Genomic DNA, 21550 nt, shown 5'->3' on the forward strand with positions numbered 1-21550 from the left:
CAACTCTGCTGCTGTTTGGTATCACTGACTTCCTTTTCCCCCCGAAGATTTTTTTTTCCTTCAGAGGAAGTCCTCTTTATTTTCTTGGAGGTAATCGTATTTTGAGTTGATTTCTTTGTTCTTTCTTTTCTTTCTGTCAGGAGAATTGATACTCCTTGGAAGTTTTCCTGCTTTTGCAGCTTTAATGTTTGGCACATGAGCAGTTTCTGCTAGTAGCAAAACCATCTAAATACATACGCCATAATTAATTATTTGCTTATCGGCTACTGCAGGTGTACCAAATTCTCCGGCCTCTTCCTGGGAATTAGCATTTTATAGTTATTCTTCTCTTTTCTCATCTGCTTTTCTCCCACCACAACCCTGGTTGCCTTTAGCCAGAGAGCTATTTTGAGGCAGTTGTTTCTAGAAAGACCACAGCGCGTTACTCCAACTCGTGCCACAGCTTGCAAGCAGTCGAGTGATATTCTGGAGGCACTGCTTCCTGGGTTTGCTTGACTTTTTAAAGGAATGCAAAAAGCAGCTAGTGGATCACTGAACGTGCACTTCTTTTTCCCTTCACCCCGCCCAACTACTAGCTTTAGCCATTCTTTCTCTTTTTCACTTCCTTCTGGCCTTTTTAATATCCTTTCGCTCTATAGTCCTCTCTCAAATCGAAGCATGTTAACTTAAGCAACTTTATGTGGGGAAAGATCCTCTAGGGTTGGCTGACGGATTAAGTGGTGGCAGTACCTTGGTTGTGAAGCAACCTACGTTTGCACATTCTCCAGTCGTTTCCCATTAAAACTTAAATCCTCGTTCTGTTGTGGCACCTTTAAAAAGCAGACCTCCTCCTTACATCTAAATGTTATGAAAACCAGGCAGACTATAACCCAGAACCCTGAGGAATGCTTGATTGAAATAACAGATCAGGAAAGTCTCTTGCTAACATTCCTGTGATTATAGGTTTACTCAAGTGACAAAAACATGGTGTCAGCTAGCTTTCTGCCTGCAGTGTAATTGTGGTTCAAAAACTAACATAGCTCTTAAAGGCTTCACCGATGCAGTGTGTGTGGGGAGAGGTAACACCTGAAAATGTAACAGCATTCATTACCTTGCCTCTCTCTAGATTTATTTCATGTAATGCTTGGAGTGGCTGCTCCGGCTCCTGCTGGAGTAGCAGAGTGTGTGTATCCCTGCTAGTAGTTATTGAGTAGTGCGAGTGAAGGGAAAGAGAAACAAATCATTCTCTGATCCTCAGAGGTCAACAAAAAGACAACTTTGTTTTAGCTCCCTCTGTTCTTTTGCAGCACCTAAGATTTTTTTTTTTTTTTTTTCCTGTTGTTAATTTCTGCTTGGTCTGATACCTTACACAGAGGACTGGGGAACCTGATATAGAAAATGCAGCAAAAAAATCTTAGAAAAGAAACTAAGAAAAGACACTTCCATTGTTCTGATTTCCAGTTAAGAGGGGCATAAAAGTTGTGGTGAAGAATAGCAACCATAAAAGTGTTGGTTTCAAAAACATTTATTATTTCAAGCAGTGAATGTGTTGTAGGAGGAAACAGCAGTTACCTTGCTTTCGTTTTCACATGAGCAAAAGACTTGAACAGATTTCTGTTTTATGTGTTGACGTGATGTAAACTCCATTAATGCATCCTGAATTTCATCGTTAGTGCTGGTGCGGGTCAGTGTCTGTTCCTCCCGATCTATTTTAGAAGTATTTGAACGAGAAAACTGGTTATGAAAGTTCTCTTAATCAGAAACTTTTCACTTAAAATGAAGCTTTCCAAATATGCAATGAGCCCCTCTGACCCAGGAGGCTGTTTACAGCCTTAGTACAGATAAAGATGCACAGTTAGCTTCAACCCTCGTGTACAAAATGAACATCAGCTGCAGTAAACTGATTTTAAAGCTTCCTGGAACTGTTCCAGGTTCTGATATGGAAGGTCTGTCATCTTCACTATTGATACTCATGTTTGTTCTTCCTCCCTCTCACCCTCTCCACCCCTTTCTTTCTTTGCAGGCAAAGGCAGCTCAAGCATCTCATCCGACGTGAGTTCAAGTACAGATCACACGCCCACCAAAGCCCAGAAAAATGCAGCTACCAGTGAAGGTAGGCATCTGGTACTCGTTACCCAGGTCAGGCCCCCCAGCATAATCCCGGCTATTTTCAGAAAAGGAATCCCTCCTCCTCCTCGTTCTTTCTTTGTACAATGCTATCAGCATACTAGAAATGAAAAGAAGTTTGTTTCTGCTCCTACATGCTGTTTTTCCTGGTTTAAGCTTGTGAGAATGGATTTAAGATACTTCTGCAGAACAAAAGCATAGAGGGTTTTGACTAATGTCTCATGTTACATTTTCAGCGAAGGCTTTTACTCTTAAGATTTGATGTGATCTGATTTTGAATTTATTTGTGAAAAGTATACTTGATAGAAGGCATTTTTGGCATCTGTTCTAGGTAAAAACTCAGCCTCTTACTTTCATACCATGAACATCATGAAAATGCAAGTTGTTTGTACTGAACTTTCAAAGTGTGATTATGGACGTGAAGAGCTGGCAAGGATTTAATCAGATTTGATGCATCTCACCTGCAGTTACTAGAATATGTGATTACCTGGGGTTAGATTTTTAATGTCTAGGGGAAGGAGATGTTTTGTGTGTCAGTATTAATGTGACATTGCAGTAACTGACCTATGAAAAGAGAAATGCCGATCCTTTCCTTCTGCCTTATTACGTCTGAGTAGGTGTGCTCTGTTAAATGGAAGCATATTGGCTCTAGTTTTTACAAGAGTGTCTTTGAAGGCTAAGAGGAAACCAGTAAATCTATATGAAGTTCAATGATGTAAGCTGAAAGTTTTTTTTTTTTTTTTGTAAGTGATGCATTTATACACCGTAGCTACTATCTCTACTCAACTCAGTCATAATATATCAGTTGTACTTGGTAATTATCAAATATTAATTCCAATTTCTTACGGTTCTGCAATTACAAATTAAGTTACAAACTCTGATTGCTCTCAGTCTGGCTTTATTTCTTATGGTTAGAGGAAACCTTAGCCTACGAATAGTTTTGGCAGGTTTGGCTCTGACTCTAGAACCTGTACAGTAAAAGCAGTTTGTGTAAGTAATAAATGACTGTGTAAATTAGAAGAATTTATTGTTAGGCATGCACAATCCCATATCAGGAAGGAAGATCTGGCACCTGTGAATCATGAGAAATCATGTTCTAGAGTCTCTGCTTTTCAGTCTGAACAATAAATTTAGCAATAAATGAATATGGTTAATAAAGATGAGTTGAATAGTAGAGTTCATGTTTCTCTAAGCCTTAGATCCACAGGTTTTGAGGTACATGAAGGAGGTGAATTGCCAAGACGCCAAGTAAATGCAGGAAATGTATAAAAGCATTTTAGCTTTTCTGTATGACAGCCAGAGGAAAAAAAAAAATCGTAAAGGAGTAGTGGAAACTTTGACGTCAGTCTTTAACAATTGTTTTAAATTTCTGTTTTACTTCAATCAGTAAAACGTGCTTTCCCCCCGTATTTTCAAATCAGATAATGCAAAATAATCTTTTATTAATCTCTGAGATTTATGTTCTTTATCAAGCCCAGTGTAGAGCCAGTGGATACCAGTGTTTGCTGTGAAATTTTTACCACTGGTTTGCAGCTGATTAATTAATTAGTGAAGGAGGCTTAAATTTAAATGCAGGCCAGCAGATGCTGTAGTAAAGATGTGTTCTGAGTTCTCATGCAAATTCAAAAAGAGTTCAGAGCAGTGAAGGTTGGGTGTTTTCATGCTTGGAGGCAATTTCAGATATGAGCCTAATTTTTCTGTGCCCTAGAAGGGTGTAAATAGGAGGATGAGCATATGGTGTTTATTTTGATAGTAGCAGTGGTAGTTCATTGCCTGTGCTACTACTGCTGTGCTACCAAGAGTTTCTGCTGAGGAGTTGATGTGGGTCAGTTTAATGTAAGTTGCCTTAATGTGGATTGCTGTTTAATCTGTCAGATAGTTGAAATGACTTAACCAGCGAGTGTGAGAGCAGAGAATTGGAGGTGGTGGTGGGGGGGGGGGGAAGGGCTTGTATAAACCAGTGCTGTTACTGAAAGGCATGCTTATCAACCAGTGCGTCTGTGGGTATTTGCTTGTTTTGGTGTTGTTTTTAACTAATGCTGCATCTTTTCCCCATGTGCAGTAGACTTACCCCGTAGGAGGATTCAAGTAAAAAGAGAGACTCATTCCTTCTGCAAGATGAGTAGAGTTCTGAGCTTGCAGGACTGAATGCTTTCATACAATTTAGTTACAGAGCAGTGTTTAGGGACCAGCTCAATACACAATCAGCTGTATTGTGTTGGACACTGTACAAGCAGTAGCAGTTATGTCTTCTCATTGGGGTGTTCACATAACTTCTTATAACCATTAGTTAAATTGAGCTTCATAGTGCTTCATGCTCTAATATTTGCTTGTCGTGATACAGTAGTACCTGCCCACCCCAGAGATTGATATGCACGTCTTGCTCTTCAACATGAGACTGAAGTTCATGCAGCTTTATTGCAGGAACAAAAAAAAAAATCTTAATTCTGCCCCTTGCTTTAACTCTGTAGTGTGAATTCATAGTGCTGTATGCTGTCCAATGAATGAGTCAGGCCTGTGTGGTGAAATGTGTGTGCCCTAGGTCTGGACTAGGAAGGACTCTGAATGGTGAACTTTTCTTCACCTTCACTGTTGCATGAAATACTCTTCACAAGTTGCAGACAGCTTCCTTGCAAGCCTTCAGTTTCTAGTGGCGGCTGAACTCCTGGGTGCCCAGCTCTGTGGAGAGCACAGAATTTGTGTGGAAGGCTGAAGGCCTTTGTCTCCTCCTTTCCAGCTTGGCAAACAGACCTAATTCTCCTCATTTCTGCACAGCATGTCTTCTCTGCTGTTTCCTTAAGACAGTTGACACAACACTTGTTGAAGCTGAATCAATGAAGAGCCTTAAAACAGCTAGGAAGGAAGTCTGTGAGGCTGCTCCACATCAGGTCTGTGGCACTCAACATTGGAGAAGCAGTCATGTAAAACACCTCTCAGGCAGGTATAGATTCCCAAGGAGTGCAAAAAGGCAGGGTTCTTCCTTGAAAGAGCAAAACACCTCAGGAACTATCTGGTTCCTAGCAGGTGTTATCTCACTGTCTGAGCCATCAGACGAACTACACTTTTACTCTTGTCTGCTGTACCCATTCTGTTTGTGAATTTTCAGTGCTGTGATGTTTCCATGCAGGATGAGCTCAAGAAATGAATAACTGGTGGCTTGAAATGGCTTATGTGGTGTTCCAGTCTTAGTTGTGCTGTTGAAGTGACAGCACTTCAGTCTTATGTGGGAATGAGAGGTGCAGTTATGGCCAGAATACAGTGCCCTCCTTCACCCTGTAGATTCTGAACATCTCTGTAGCTGTGGGGGGTGATCTTTTGTTTCACAGAGGTAGGAGGCATGTCACGCTATCAAATCTGTCTGGGTGAGCTGCACAGCCTCTCCCAGGGAAGAACTGCCAGTACTTAGCAGCACTATTAGCCAAACTAGTTTCGCTCAGCAATGCATCAGAGATGGCAACAAGTCCTCTACTTCTGTTACCTGGCAGAATGTGGCCGGTAGCTGGCAGACCACTCAACTTCCTAAATCCAAACTTGAGGTACCAGTGATGCATCTGAGAAGGATGCAGCGACGAGGCGGAGCTGGCGTTCAGTCTGCAGTTAAATTGCTTTCATCGTGGCTTTTACTTTCTGTATTTCAGTGGAGGGTGGAAGGCAAAAAGCAGATGTCTGGTCTTCTCTGTGTAAATAACTGAATAAGCTATAGAGGAAGTTTGGGTGCAGCTTGGCTCGGAAGAAAGCACAGCAGACTGTGGATGTGCATGTACGATGATGCTTCTGCCCTTTCTCCTCTTCTGAGGATGCAATTTTCTTTAGCTTTGAATATACACTACATTTTACTTCTTTTCCAGTTTCAGACATTGTCTGCAATTCTTTACCCCATCAATCAATTAGAGTTAGAAACTTGAGAACACATGAGTTTTTGCTACCCCCTGTTGCTGTTCTGGCAAGTGAAAGACTAAATGGATTTTTGTGGGCCGTTTAAATGCAATTTGCTAGACACAGTCTCAGCTGGAATATTATTGTTTAAAGCTTGATCTAGAAGATTAGACTGAATGTTTTTCTATTGGTTTACCTTGGTCAGGGAGCTTTCTTCTAACACTTACTTGCAGAGTGTGGAATGTTATGTCCAGGCTGGATGCTTCACATTAACTTGACTGTTTTTCAGATTTAAAAAAAAAATAATAATAATCGATACTATTTGCACTTCATGTCTAGATGGCTTTTAAATGGTAATCCAGAGGCTGTTTTAAATTGAGAGCTCATGTCTGAGCTCCATGGACGAGTTATAATTCACTTGTTAGTTTCTGTAAAATCAAATTGGAGGGTTAGGCCTGAAACAAAACACTGTTTTAGCAGAAGGGTTAAGTGCTGAAATACCTCTGAATATAGTCTGTTAACTGTTATGTAGAATTCTGTGGAAATACAGTTAAGTCAGCTGCAGTATTCTGCAGAAATTAAATTTGTATCTGCTTTTATTGATGCCAACTTTTAGGGACTTTGAAAATTTCTTTAACTTTTTTTCCATTCTGCGGTACCCTGAGAACTACACAGTCTGTCACAGTTCTGATAGTTGTACCCTCCTTTCTGTTTTGTTTGAGAAGCAGGCTCAATGGCATGACTGGAATAACTACATGCATTAAGAACCATTCCCTTCGTTAAATCACGCTTGGGGGTCAGCGATGGGAAAATGTAGCATTTTGCAAATGTTTAATGCCTTAGTTACTCACGTAAGACTGTTACTGAACACTCTGCATGGGATGACGTAGCTGAAGTCAATCAGGTTACGTTGCTGTGGCCCTCAGCGTCCTCCTCTTGTGGGTTCCTGATACTGAAACTTAAGTGGCTGGTATGTTAGCGAGTCCGTCTATACTATGAAATTTCTCCTTTGTCGTCTTCCCCGTGGCATACACAGTCAGTTCCAAAGGAAAGGATGGCTGTGAATGAGGACGTACCCTTCTCTTAGCTGTGGTTTTCATTCTGCTGTGTCTGTAATTGCTGAAGTCCTTCAAAAAATAACTTAAAAAAAAAAAAAAAAAACAGTGCAAAGAGTTCCAGCTAGGTGCAAATTTGCTGGATTTCAGAGTTTTCAGTGAAATTTCTATTCTGGATATAGAACTACAGGTATGCATTAAAGTTTCCTAATTATAGAAATATCAGCTACTTAAGTAGCTGAAACTGGATTTATATTCAGTTTAACAAGAACAAAGCACAGTTGGATAAGCTTTTCCAAGAGAAGTGAGCCTCTGTTCATGTAATAATAGCAAATAAAAAAGCAAATTTATTCTATGAACTGCAAGTGAATTAATGTGTGATTAATTACCTAGTTGAGGAAAGTAGGAGTAGAGAATGTTCAGTCATACCATTCCTACTTTGACACCTAAAATATTATTCTGGAGAACTGCAGAAAATAATGGAACAAGCAACTAGTTTTCAAATAATTTTCATGAACTGTGGAAAGAGCCTGAGCTTTATCCATGTGTGAAAACTTTCAAAACAGTGGTTTCACACCCTCACTTAATTTATCTAAGAATGGTAGTCATGAGTGGTAGACATTTTTGTCCCTGGATTTCATACTCTGAAGTGTAGAAAATTAGTGGTATCTTTCTTTTCCAAGATAACTTTATAGAATCTCCTTGCTGAGACAAATTTGACTTCTGGATCAGAAAACCTTTGTCACTGCTCTGTGTGCGAATATATTAAGTATCATTTCTTGAACACAAAGTTTCACATTTACCAGTGAGGGAAGAAAATTAGACAAAATCCACATTATAGGATCTTTTCAGGGAGGATGTCATGCTGTTAATTTCTCTTGGCTTCATAATCGCATTCTTTCAAAAGGCTGCGTGTCTTAAGATCTCCAAATAACTCGTAACTTATTCAGTGAGTTTAAGGGGATCTTTGTTTTACGCAATGATGGACCCTATGAAAAAACTGGAAAGATGGAACCAAGTCCTTTTGATTTTGAATCCTTTTGATATTTCAAGTGGCTTCCTGATGGAGAGGCATCTGAGCTTGAAAATTCAGGTGAGTATGAAACTGGTGTTATTTCAAAGGGAGGTAAAATCCTGGAGAATCAGTCTGTGAATAGACAACTCCTCTGTGTTCATGGGGTAAGATAGGTAGCTATGTTCAATACACTGAAGCATTTGAACGGCTCATGTCCTCTTTGGATGTTTAACTAATTATGTGTTGTGACAAAAGATTGTTGTTTAAAAGAGGTGCTGTTTTTCACCCAGTTCTTCTTGACTGTCTTTTTGGCAGGAAGAGCTCTTTAGATCCATTCCCGTGTCTAATACCTGTTAAGAAATCTTTTCCCACTTTGGTTCTTTAATATTTTTCCTTTCATCTTCCATTTAATGTTAGAAGGTTACTAATTTAGTATCAGAACTGGGAACCTATCTATATTCTTTCCAGATGCACGTAAGCATGTGTGCAATTCCTAGTTCTTTTGGAGGCAGTTCTCTCCCTATTTCTTTCTGTCCTCGTGTCTTTGACTGGGAGTTCATGCTCTTGCTCCTCCCGTTGAAGTACTGTCTAAGTAGAGTTTCTGAGCAACAAACCATGTCTGAATTTGATACGAATTCCTGAATTTGCCCCTGCTTGCTTGGAACTGGGCTGAGATTCAGTTGGCTTTGAGTGAACTGTAACTGTTTTGAGTTGGTAGTGAAACTGGAGACCAGGTAAGCTTCCTAGAGTTTTGTGTTACTTTTCTAACGGTGGAGTTTTCTAGAAAAGTGAAATGTTGCATCGCTGAATGTGCCAAAACAGAATCATTCGAAGCCAAAAAAACTGGGGAGTAATAAGAGGGGGGTGGGAGGCATGACAGTTAATAAATCCAAAACTATAAACACTTTGGCAGAATAAACAGAGCTCTCTATTTAAATTCCTGTAACCAACATATCTCAATGCATATGCAAATATAATCACCTCAAGCAGCATGTAGAAGTACAAACTAGTACAGAGGCTTGTTCTTAGCCCTTGTTTTTCATGTTTAGCCACATCTTGTTGTACTTTTGCTATCTAACAGGCAGTGTTCCTGTGAAGCTGTTCTGCTAATTGTAACAATACCATTGCGATCGGCATTTAAATCAGAGTTCAGATACAAGGCAGAAGTGGTTGGGGCGTTGGCAAGGTTAAAGCTGCAAATTGAAACCTTACGTTATTCTGGCTAATTTGTACTGAAATGCTATAGCCAAATGTTTAAAACTTGCCCAAACAATGCTAGGAACAAATTGGAAAGGTACATAAAACTGCAGTCTTACTTGATCTGCTGCCTGAAATGTGAGACCTACCAGAGCAAATGCACTTACAGTATAGTCAGAGAGAAATGACCCCAATTTAAAAACCTGGCGTTAGCTTTTCCAAAGTAAGGAATGATGCTTGGTAGGAGTGATTACAGGCTACTCAATTACCTGTAAATCTGATTTTAAGGAATCCAAGATCCCAAATGTAATTCTTTCTGTAAAATGCTGTACCAACCTACTTGTATACTGCTGTTGTGGGGAGTTTTTGACCCTAAACTCTTCTTTGTATGTTACTGCGTATGCTGGCCATTCTAAGTAGTTTCCTTCTCTGCAAAGTGAAGTCATCTTGAAGTACCTGATGATTCTGCGACCTTTGCTAGTCTAATAAGCCATCTTACTTAAATGCTAGACTGTCTCTGAACTGGTTGTAGTGTGTGTATATATATAACCTAATAATGTGTACTTAAATACGTTGGGGCTATCAGTTTTCCAGAATTTATGAGCTGATATTAGCAAGTTGTTTCAGGTTAATTCTAAAACTTGACAATAAGAATGAAATAAAATTGGAACAGCACATTTTTTGCCATTAACTTAACAATCCCTGTTAAGATGCCAAACTGCAGCTTACATTTGTTACATAAAATATCCTGCCTCCATTTTCCTGTGTCGTCTTATCTTTTTGCCAGTTTATCAAACGGCTGTATAATTTATACAAAATAGATTTGCTAAAACTAGATAAATGCCTGCATAGTGTTGCTGACTCGTTCTGTTCTCCTCTCGCTGTGTGGTACCATAGTGGCTTTCTCACATTATTGTTTTGGCATCGCCTTGTTTCTGCTGCTTTCTTCACATTTCCCTCGAAGCATGTTCTGAGATTGGCTGATGGAAATAGCAGTTTAAGAACAGATAACAATAATTTGCATGTTCTTGTTAATTCTGACTGGTGGATCCTTATAGCTTTAGGCAGTTACAGCAGATTAGGTATAAGCAGAAGTTATGAGCCTGAGTATAATCTGGTGATTAGCAGTTTACATAATTCCTCAAGCCTTAATCAGCCGCAGTTCAACATTTAACATCTGTATTGTTGTGGTGGTATGCCTGTTGCAAGGTCAGCAGTTGCCCATCTTGGTATTTCTCTCACATTTAAGGTTTGTTTTTGTATTTAACTGTGATGATGGATTGGCAGTTTGTACCCCTTGAAGATCAAAGTATAATTGCCATTTTAATGGTTTAAATAAAATATTTTTTTCTGATACAGCAAAACGAGTACCTGTGGCAGCTGATAACTATGCTGAGCTGGGAGATTTCTGCTCATCTACTCCAGCATCTAGTCAGTACATAAGGCCTTGCCGGAAGGCAGGAAAGGTTTCTTTAGAGATACGTGTAAATGATCCTCTGTAAGATCTGGCAATCTACATGTATTTAGAGAAGCTAGTTTTGAACTACCCTCCAGCAAAGCCAAGCGTACCTTGATGTGTTTAGGCTGCCTTACAGATGTGAATGCCTGATTAGGAAGAAGCTTGATGGCTTTTTGGATGACTGTCATGCTGCTTGTGATGACTTGGATAAATCATAGATCTCCACTGTAAGTTATCACCAGAGTCATGATAGTGAAGTTTTAGTTTTTAGCAGTGCCTAATTTAACCTATACCTTTTTTTGTTTTTCCCTAACTTGAAATCAGTTTTCATACTGTATATAAAAGTTTGAAATGTTCCAGTACTAATGGGCATTCTTTGGGAAGTCTTTTCAGAGCCTTCTTCCTCACTGTGATGTGCTTAATCTGAAAATACTTGTGTTCATGCAGACATGTAAATAGTTATGTATAGCCTATATATATAAATTATTTCCCCTAACTGGCAAGATAAACATTTGTTGGCCTTGACAGCTTTTAGATCTAGGTTTTTAGATCCAGCTTGAGCAATCAAAACTTTGTGTGCCACCTGAACCTTCAGAAGCTCTGCACAGTGCAGAGTAATTGTTTACTTGGCACAGGGAAGGACTCTTTCAGCAGTACATTTGTGGGTGTGTGGTGTGGTGGTGTGTGTTTTTTGTTCTTTTTTTTTTTTTTTTTTTTCCTCAGACCAGGAACAAATGTGATCTAAACGATAAAAGCATATTTGGACTGTAATCAGTTGGCTGTAGTTCGGGAGACTGATGGTTACTTGGTCCTACTTTACTGTGGTCTGAGATAAACCATTAGCTTGAACTCTGCTTTCTGAAATGATTGTGCTCTTTGCTGTTGACCCTTTTGCTATTAAACAAGACTTAAGTCATTGTAATCTCAGCCAAAATTACAGTCCAATCTGATTTTAACTGTGAATGGGCCTTCTCTTTGCTGTTTTAGTAGAGTCAACTTTCACAGTGCTTTTTTTTTATGCCCTTGTGTCTCAGATACGGTTGTACTGCATGTTTACTCCTGCCTCACATTTGTGTTTGGAAGGCTTTTGCAATATTAGGCATGTGAATCTGACTGATCAATTAGACGATGTATCTGGTTTTAACGGGAGATAAGTTTGGATCTAACCGAAATTCGCTGCACTGAATCTGCTTGAACAGCTTGTAATAACAGAACTGGTGTCAGTAGGTGTCAATTGGTGCTGTTGCTTTGTCAGACTACTTGACTAATCTATGTTGGGGGAAAAAAGTCGAGAGGAATATTTGTTTTTGCTGACGTGGCGTTGGATGGGTGATAAATACACTGGTGTCCTTCAGTATTTAATCAAGATCATTTCTATCAGCATCTAATCGAGGAAGACAGATTCCCACAGCGTTCCATGAAATCTAAATATTTTGCTGGGCTATGTTAGGAATATGTCATCCCCGATGAAATTGTATCTGAACCAAAGTAACAGTACTGCCATTCAGTTGGTGAGTTCAGGCTCTGCCGATCAGATTTAATGGCTATTTGGAATGAGGGATGATAATCGATCCTTTCTTCAGCCTGATGTGTTAATGCTTTTTTATACTGACTTACTAATTTTGTACGCTTCTTTTTAAGGAATGTGCGTGTGTGTTTTGGGGGGGGAGGGAGACTTGAAACACTCAAAACCTGACGTTTTAACTAATCTTCCTGTGTTACTGTGATGATACCAGACTTTTGAAGAATATTGTTCCTAAGGAAGAGACTAGGAGGCTGCAAAAGGAAACATCACACAATTCTGCTGTGAGAAGCTAATGGAGTATTTATCATGGTTACCTACAGATGCCCAGTGTTTGTCTGGTATTTCAAAATTATGTGTGAACTCAAAGTCAAACAAACCAACTCAGAACTCATGACATTTACCTCACATCTAGATTTATGTTATTGGTTATTTTAGGTCTGATTTGGACATGTGGCAAATGAGAAGCACAGGGATGTCCTCTCAAATTTGCTGATAAATTAGTGCACAGATTATTCTTGTAACTCTGCTGCTCTTTATGCATGCTTCAACTCAGAATCCTATGTGGCTCTGTGCTGCTTTGGTTCTGCACCTGCTAGTTTCATTGAAATTGGAAAAAATAATTCTAGAGCAACTCCTAACTTATTCCTCTCTAAGCCAGAAATGTCTTCATCAAAATAAGATGAGCAGAGAAGGACAATATGCCGTGAACTCTTACCTTTAATATTTATGAGCTCTAAATTAGAGCAACCCTATTTAAGTATGTTGTATACTATTCTATTTAGGAAAGAACAATAACGAAACGTAGCTTAAAATATTGGTCTGATGAGGGTTGAGGGGAAAGGGGAACATAGTAGGGAACTGCAAGCAGTAAAGCTAGCTAGGTGAAAGAAACTGAAAAGCAGAATATATTAGCTGTGAAGTTATTAAAAAAATAAAAATAATGGTTAAAAGTATGACTAACCAAACATTTGTATCCTACTGTCTATTGCTCAATATGATGTATTATGCTTATAAACTAAGCAGGCTGATATTGCTGAAAGGATAAATTGTTTCCTTTGGGCCCATTTGTAGAAATTGCGTCCCCTTGTCTGAATGCTTAGCCAATTTAGGTCAGAGAAACAAGCATTTTGTAGCGGATGGTTTAGTTAACAACACATGCAATCCTGGTGAACCTCTGGCATTTAGTGACTCCTGGAAAAACTGATGGATTGCGTTGCTTCAGTAACCAGATAGTCTTTGTGAATCCAAAATACAAGTTATAAACTATGTGAAACTTCCTGATTTTTACCCTGAGATTGAGTGTGGTTTTAAAAAATAGTTTACATATCTGTCTCAGTATTGCTTATCAATCTGGATTGAATTGCTTTTAATCTCAACAAATTGAAGAGTAAGTGTCTAAGTTACTAATTTCAAGTCCTAATAGAGGCCATGATTCTTCAGTATTTTGAAAGAGTTCAGTCAATGTTTAAGAAGGGTGTTGTGTAATCCCATGGATACGTTCCATCGGTAAGTTTCCATAAAAATGGGACAGTTTGACTGCTTGAGCCTTCCTTGTAAGAACTCATTTCCACGAGGGTAGGGGTCTCATGGATGAAAAGCACACCCATCTTTTTATGAAGTTGTTACTGGACTGGTCAAAAAGTTACTCCTTCGTTAAAAGGATGTATAAAAATAATATCCCTAGAGGCTTTGTGTAATGTTTTATTACTAACTCTACAGAAATAAAACAGCTGGAACATCACTGCAAATATAAGGCCTGTTTCTCAGCTTATTTTAGCCTCAGGACCAAGGTCACCTTTGGTATGAAAAGGAGCGCTGTCAGTGATACCAATTTCCATTTGGGTGCTGATGGATTTCTCTACAGCAAGGAAAATGTGTATATTTTAGGTGCTTTTTGTGTATGGTTTTGTTTATTTAGGTTCATGTTCATTATCCTGTGTTAAACTAAATTCAAGATCTGGATGAGCTTCAGTTCCTCCCCTCTGTGAGTGTTCCGGAATGTTCTAAAAGCTTGGTATGGGAGGATGCTCAGCTGAAAACACTTGGACGATCCTCACCTCTGTGTGCTGTATTGCAGCAGTGTGCAGTATGTGATGGGTGAGAAGCTCAGCGTGAGCCAGAAATGTGCACTTGCAGCCCAGAAAGCCAACCATCTCCTGGGCTGTATCAGAAGCAGTGTGGCCAGCAGAATAAGGGAGGTGATTCTCCCCCTCTGCTCTGCTCTTGTGAGACCCCACCTGGAGCCCTGCCCTCAGCACAAGGACAAGAACATGGATGTATTAGAAGGAGTCCAGAGGAGGGCCATGAGGATGAACAAGGCGCTGAAGAACCTCTCCTATGAAGATTATCATAGGATATCCCGAGTTGGAAGGGACCCACACGGATGATTGAGTCCAACTCCTGGCACCACACAGGCCTATCCAAAAATTCAGGCCATGTGACTAAGTGCACAGTCCAAGCGCTTCTTAAACTCCGACAGGCTTGGTGCAGTGACTGTGTCCCTGGGGAGCCTGTTCCAGTGCGTGACCACCCTCTCAGTGAAGGACTTCTTCCTGATATCCAGCCTGAACCTCCCCTGTCACAGCCTGACACCATTCCCTCAGGTCCCATCACTAACGAGAACAGATCAGCGCCCGCCCCTCTGCTCCCGCTTGTTGAGGAAGCTGTAGGCCGCAAGGGGGTCAAGCTGAGGGAGTTCAGCCTGGAAAAGAGAAAGCTGCAGGGAGACCTTACAGTGGCCTTCCACTACCCAAAGGGGGCCTACAGGAAAGCTGGGCAGGGACTCTGTCAGGGAGCGCATTGGTAGAACAAGGGGGAATGGCTTTAAACTAAAAGAGGGAAGACTTAGATTAGGTATTATGAAGAAATTCTTTACTCAGGGTGGTGAGGCAGTGGAACGGGTTGCTCAGAGAAGCTGAGGATGCTTTGAGCAACCCGGTCTGGTGGGAGGTGTTTCCTGCCCGTGGTGGAGGGGGAGGAGGGTTGCAACCAGGTCATCCCTAGGGGTCCCCTCCAACCCAAACCATTCTGTGGTATGTGCTTGCTCCTTAGACAGTTTAAAAGACTTTGCCTTCATTGCTTCTTGAAAATAAAACAGCAATTCTGAGTATGTTTTAATGACTAGTGTGTCTTAGATATCAACGGAGATAACTTGTTGCTCCTTGGACAGTAATTGGTGTTTCAATTCTGACTTGGTGTTGTGGGCACCCTTCTGTTCTGTGACCAGCCTTGCTCAGCTCAGGATTAAATCTTCTACCAGGCTTAGAAATCCTGGGCCTGTGGACTGTTTTGTTGTTTTAGTGGCTTCCTCTTTGGTACATCGTGTCTGTGGTGACTTCATCCAAATGAAGAGCACCCCCAGATTTGCCTGGACATCCTATGCAGTACTCTGAAAGTGTACCAGGATGCCTTTGCTCGCCCAGTCAGATGTGTTTAGGATGATTCATCTGGGCGCAGATGTGCGGATTAGCTGAAGCTTTTGGAGCTTCAGGTATCCTGGTCAAAGGCATTCCTGTTCTACATCTGGAAGTAGTAGAAAAATCAGCATTTTTTGATTTTTCTCGAGGAAAGAATTGTAGGCTAACGGAACAAGGCCAGGGAAAACCAGCTGCTTGTTAACTCTGTCACACCATCTTGTAAATCATCTGGTCTTAAATAACCATACGATGGTAGTCTTCACATACAGGTATTTGAACTAAAACAAGGGTAATGAAGCACTCTGTGAGAAAGCTTTAAGGGGGGGAGGGGATTATACACAGGCAATAAAATACGTGGTCTGATTCTTGGTGTTTGAAGACTACATTTTTTTGTATTGGGCCTGTATAAAATACTGTGTAGGAAACTTAAACACTAATTTGTTACTTTTTTTTTTGAATCTGATAACTCCTGTTCTTTCATGTCTAACTTTTGATCTTGAATTGAACGGTCATACGTAGTCTCAAGCTCAATACTAAAGCTAATGAGTCTGAATGGGCTACGATTTTTTTTTTGTTTTTGCCATTTCTGCCCTTAGTTAGTTTGGTACCATATCAGAAGTACCAAACTGAATTTTATTTTGGGGAGGAGAGAAGGGACTACTCGAACTAAAGGCATTGGATTCAGACTGGGAAAATGAAACAGTGATGCCAAAAGATAATAGAAGAGGTAGTAAGCTATAAGCTAAAAACAAAGCTTCAGTGCTGTATAGTACTGGAAAGGTAGATGTAGTTTCAGGTTTCACATGTAGGAGTAAGAAACTGCTAAGGAAGTGATAAGGGACGTTAAGGCAGACAAAGGCCATTGTGTTCCACCCATGTGTCCCTTTATACACCCGTGTGTCCCTTTACAGGAAGGTTCAGGTGGAAGCAACAACATAATCGCAATAAAGTCTTGTTGGAGGCCAGTAACAAGGGAAGTGCCCCAGTGGTCAGTACTGGGTCCGGTCCTGTTGAGCATCTTTGTTAATGACCTGGATGATGGGGGTAGAGTGCACCTCATGAGAGACAAAGATGTACTGGAAAGAGCCCAGCAAAGGGCTATAAAGATGAGTAAGTGGCTAGAGCACCTCCCATGAGGAAAGGCTGAGAGCTGGGACAGTTCAGGCTGGAGAAGAGGAGGCTTGGGGGGGGATCTCATCAGCGTCCATGAGTCACTGAAGGGAGGGTAGAAAGAGGACAGAGCCAGGCTCATCTAAGTGGTGCCCAGTGCCAAAAAAGAGGCAATGGGCACACGCGGGAACATGAGAGGTGCTGTCTGAAGACTAGAAAGACTGGGAGCGTGACCAAGAAGTGGCACAGGCTGCCCAGAGAGGTTGTGGCATCCTCCATGGAGATCTTCAGAAGCTGCCTGGGCATGGTCCTGGACAACCTGCTCTAGGTAGCCGTGACTGAGCAGGTGGATTGGACCAGATGACCTCCAGAGGGCCCTTCCAACGTACAACCATTATATGAAACTAATATCAGTGGCCTAATGAAAGGAACCTTATCTATTCTAGGTGAGTAGAAATCTGGACATGCTGGAAGACTAGTAGCTTATTGAAACAACGATAGCTTGTGCTGATGAATAAATCTGAGTTTATACTCATTGAAGAGTCCTTATGCACTGTGCTATCCTTGGAGCAAGGCCTGTCTGTGTCAGGATGGTTGGATTGTTTTGCACTAGGCTATCATTGCTTTCTGTATGCATTGGTTGGAGCTTACAACTGTAGGTATGTACCACTGCGCTTTGTGTCAGAAGCTTGCCTGTCCTTAAAGATGGTCTGTTATAGATGCTGAGAAACATTCTCACTCTACCAAGTGTTTTAAATGCTAAGGTTATGACAATATTTGCCAAGAACCACATCTTGAGTATTTGAATCAGTTCAGCAAACACATTTCGTGAAAAATGACATGCTTGAGTGAAAAAGAAGGTCCTGTTGTGTACTTGAAAGCAGCTTCTATCGCATTCCTGTTGTGCACAGAGCATTACTGGTTCAGTGTTATGCATGCTATGGCTTCTTCATGAAGAAACTGATGGAGTAAAAGTTGAGACAGAAACTTGTCATGTTTCACAGAAGTTTACATTGGAAACAGCACAGTTCATAGTTTAATTCCTATTTCTCTCGTTGAAGAAAATGGTTTATATATTCTTTAATCTAGCATGGTGCTCAAATATACAAGTCAGCCCAGCGAAATCCTTTTATTTCTGTCTGCTTTTGGGTGGCCACAATACCTCTTTTCATGGCCCTAGTTTTTACCATCATTCTGGCAAGCTTTGGACCACACTAATAACCAAAATGCTAACAACTCCATTGGATGATGGAAAGGCCGCAGGTTTATAGACCTGTATGCCTTCCTCTTCCTCTGTTCCAAAGTGCTCCAAGCTTGTTTTGCTGGGCCCTGTGGTTTCTTAGCCACATGGACAATATTGCACCCCATCCCTCTTAAGTTTAGCTCCTGGATGTGTCTTGCCATTGCTTGTTCCTGCATCAGTCTTTCACTTTCTGAATGTGGGATGAGGCTCTGCTCCCTGCCAGCTTGTTGTTTTCTTGAATATGCTGGCCAGGCTGAAATGATATACATCATATTACAAGCTTGCTGCCAAATTTTAGTCATATATATATATTGCTCAAGCTGCAAACCTCCAAAGTAAACACAGAGAGGAAATCAAAATTAAATTAATCCTCTCCAAGGATGTATAAAGCATGGTTGCACTGAGGTTTACAAGTTGAGGGTGAGAGGGACCATTGGTTGCGTGTGTGTCAGAAGCCACTGGTATGCATGGCCCCTTTCTACTGCCTTGGTTCTCTGGGCTGGAATTGCTGAGCATGAAGACCTTAAGATTTTTCTTTTAATGATAGCTAGACAAATGACTTTGCAAAAGTTTAGTTAACTGTAGAACCATGGGGCATTTTTGGCAGTTTGTATTCAATTACAGGATTAAAGACAAAATGAGTCACCATTTTCTCTGGAGTCCTCAAAGCAGCGTGTTCATGTAGTCAAAGCATCTTGGCTGAGACTGAGCAAAGCTCTGGAGGCTTCACTTCCGGACATGGTACCACAGTAAGGCTGGAGACCTACTTCTTGCTGGTCTTGTTTTGAGAGGGCTGGTTTAGGGACAGTGACTGATTCTGTTGTACAGCCACTTTCCTTCTTCATGCTGGGTTTGGGCTGGCCAGCAGGAGGATTCAGGGTCTCTTAAAGACTTTGAGGCCAGCTGGACTTCTGTCCCTCAGCTGGCATGAGGGACAGAGGTGTGGAGTAGTGGCCCATCGCTTTTCTTGAAACACTCATAGGCTGTACCTGGCCTATTGGTATGTGGAAAACAGAGGAGGAAGGAGTGAGAAGTGGCTGCCTGCAGGAGACAAAAACTAAATGGAATTGCGTGACGGAGTTTTTGTGAAATTGCAAAGTAGACTTGAATGCCGCTTCATCCAGAAAATAAATGCTTATCTAGTTTTTCTGGAGTTACAGGCTTTCAATTTTTGATAATCTCACCTGAAACTAATAGACATTCCATAGAGATGCATTTCAAAAAAAACAAAACAAACAAAAACATAATGGCTTTTTGATCTATTTCAAAAAGCAGAAAGATAGGCTTGTTTGCCGAAGAGACAACTGTAACTATTCTTCCACAAAATGTCATACAAGGAAGGTGTGAAAACCTTGCCCAATTTTTTTTACCTAAAAGCTTTGTAGGGCTTCAGGATTGTGAATGTCCTCAGCGATCGTCATGATTTACCTGCAGCCTGCTCCGAAGTTCATTAAATTATTAGAAGTGGTTAAACTGTTGTCTTGGATCATTTAAATGTCTGGTTAAATTGCTTTGAGAAGCAAAGCTGTAACCGAGTAGCTTGATCTCTGTTGTTCTGCGGGAAACACTGAAAATGAACATACCTGAAGTAAATGAGTTCAGGAGTTGCCAATGTTCCTTGTTTATTCTGCTAATACAGAGGAAAGCGCAGTCTTGCAATATTACCTTACTGAGACTTTGCTGCTTATTCCTTGTTGCTTGAAACGAGGCTTGCAGAGTAGTTAAGCTTTTCCCAAAGAGCTCTCGTTTGTGGGGAGTTACCAGTCTGTTGTCCTTCTGCAAATTGCCCCATCTTTTGTAAGCTCTATCTTCATGCAAGACCTGTGTGATTAACTCCTACTAATGGACAAACAATTTTATATGGCTTTCCTACTGAATATTTCAATTTAGGTTACTAGTGCAACTCAGACACTATTAATTAAGCATCTTGTGCAGACCTAGAAGGAAGAATGTGAGAATTATTGCCCATACTACTTGATGACTGTACAAGGAGTCACTGCTTGCCAAAACAGTTAACAGAGTTGAAGTAATGTACTGTGAATGTCAACTTGTTGATCTGCAGACCTCAACATTTTTCCATGGAGTACAGAGTCCAACTGTGAATTTAAGCATGCTGACAATAGGTCAGCTTTTTTTATACATGTTCTTTGACATCCTTGATACTCAAAGTCCTGAAGCCCTGTCATTTCCAAGTCAAGGATAAAGTTCTGATGCAATGAGATCCTTGCTGAAAATGGAGTTACTTTGGTTAAAATCAGGTAACCTGCATATCTTATAACCCATCCCTTTAAGTCGTCATTTATCATTTCAGTCCCTTTGTGGTCCAGAAAAGAAGCAGGACAGTTATCTGCCATAGCAGCAGGTGTTTTTTTGTTTGTTTGTTTTTGCTTGTTGTTTTTTGTTTTTTGTAAACTTCATTAAATATTGATGTTAACCTATAATATTAATGACTTATCTAATTATAGTCTGTTTTGTCCTATATATAATAAACTTATTTCTAATTTGAGTAAACATGTATTAAAGATACCTTGGTTTGACACTCACAGGCTCTGACACAAGTTTAAGGATCCAACTAAAACTGTAATATTTAGCAAAAGCTTGGAGCACAAGAATGACTTTGTGTGTGTAGTCTACTTGATAGTTTAGCTGTGTCACAGAGGAGAAAATACGCTAGCAAGGATGTAATGTGTCCTGGAGCAGTACTTAAACATGCTCAATAGGTTTGGCAAAGTTGTTTTAGGAACTGTGTGAGCGTAAGAATAACAGCTTCTTTAAAGGTCTGTAAACTAATCAGCAAAATTATTACAAGACAAGATCACCAGAGAATTTTTAAGAATAAAAATGTTATGCCTGCGAGCAACGCTGCCTCATTTTTTTCTGTATTCTTGTGCTTCTCGTTTTGTCAATATGAATGTCTACCAAAGTAGACTGGTTTGTAGGAGTCAAATTCAGGCCACAGTAAAAAAAAAAAAAAAAAAAAAAAAAAGTGTCTTTAGGTAGCTTACTTTTCATAAGTATTTATTTAATTTAAATCAAAGCTAGTTGGTCATGATTAAAATCTTTATTTGTGACAACTTGATTTTGATTTACTGAAACGTCTGAGAATAAAATGGAAGCTGATTTTTTTTTGACATTATATGCTATAAATAATTTAGAATTCATATATCTGTATATTATAGATATCATAAAATGTGTGCATGACTGGAAACTCTTTAGTCCTATATGAACTTTTAGCAAATACCTATTTTGGGCAATTGTAGTAAAACCTTTAACTGTGGAAGCTGAGCATATTTTTCTTTTGTGTCCTTAGCAGAAAACAATTCAGAGGCAGTATTTGTGTGTTGTGAAAACCTATTTTTGTGGAAAAAGGTCATACCTAGCCAACATTGTCCTATGTCACATGGCATGAGTTGAAAAGTAGTCTTTTGACTCTTCAGGTTTCAATTTTTTTTCATGTCCACCTTCCACCTTTGTATTGCATACATAGAACCATAGTGAGAAAATTGTCAGCAGTATTGAATTGCATTACTGTTTTCTCTTTTCCTCCC

The 21550-nt window shown here is 40.2% G+C and overlaps 1 protein-coding gene across 1 annotated transcript in view; it reads left to right on the forward strand.

Annotated features, from left to right (window-relative positions):
* The window catches only part of FBXL7 (F-box and leucine rich repeat protein 7), a 181528-nt gene that overhangs the window by 42533 nt on the left and 117445 nt on the right, over positions 1-21550 (forward strand). The window contains exon 2 of the mRNA XM_084282329.1: positions 2003-2092. Within this exon, the coding sequence (XP_084138455.1) occupies positions 2003-2092 (90 nt within the window). The remainder of the gene's footprint in view (positions 1-2002; positions 2093-21550) is intronic.

Source organism: Netta rufina (genome assembly GCF_964035555.1).
Source record: "Netta rufina genome assembly, chromosome: 2".
Classification (NCBI taxonomy): domain Eukaryota; kingdom Metazoa; phylum Chordata; class Aves; order Anseriformes; family Anatidae; genus Netta; species Netta rufina.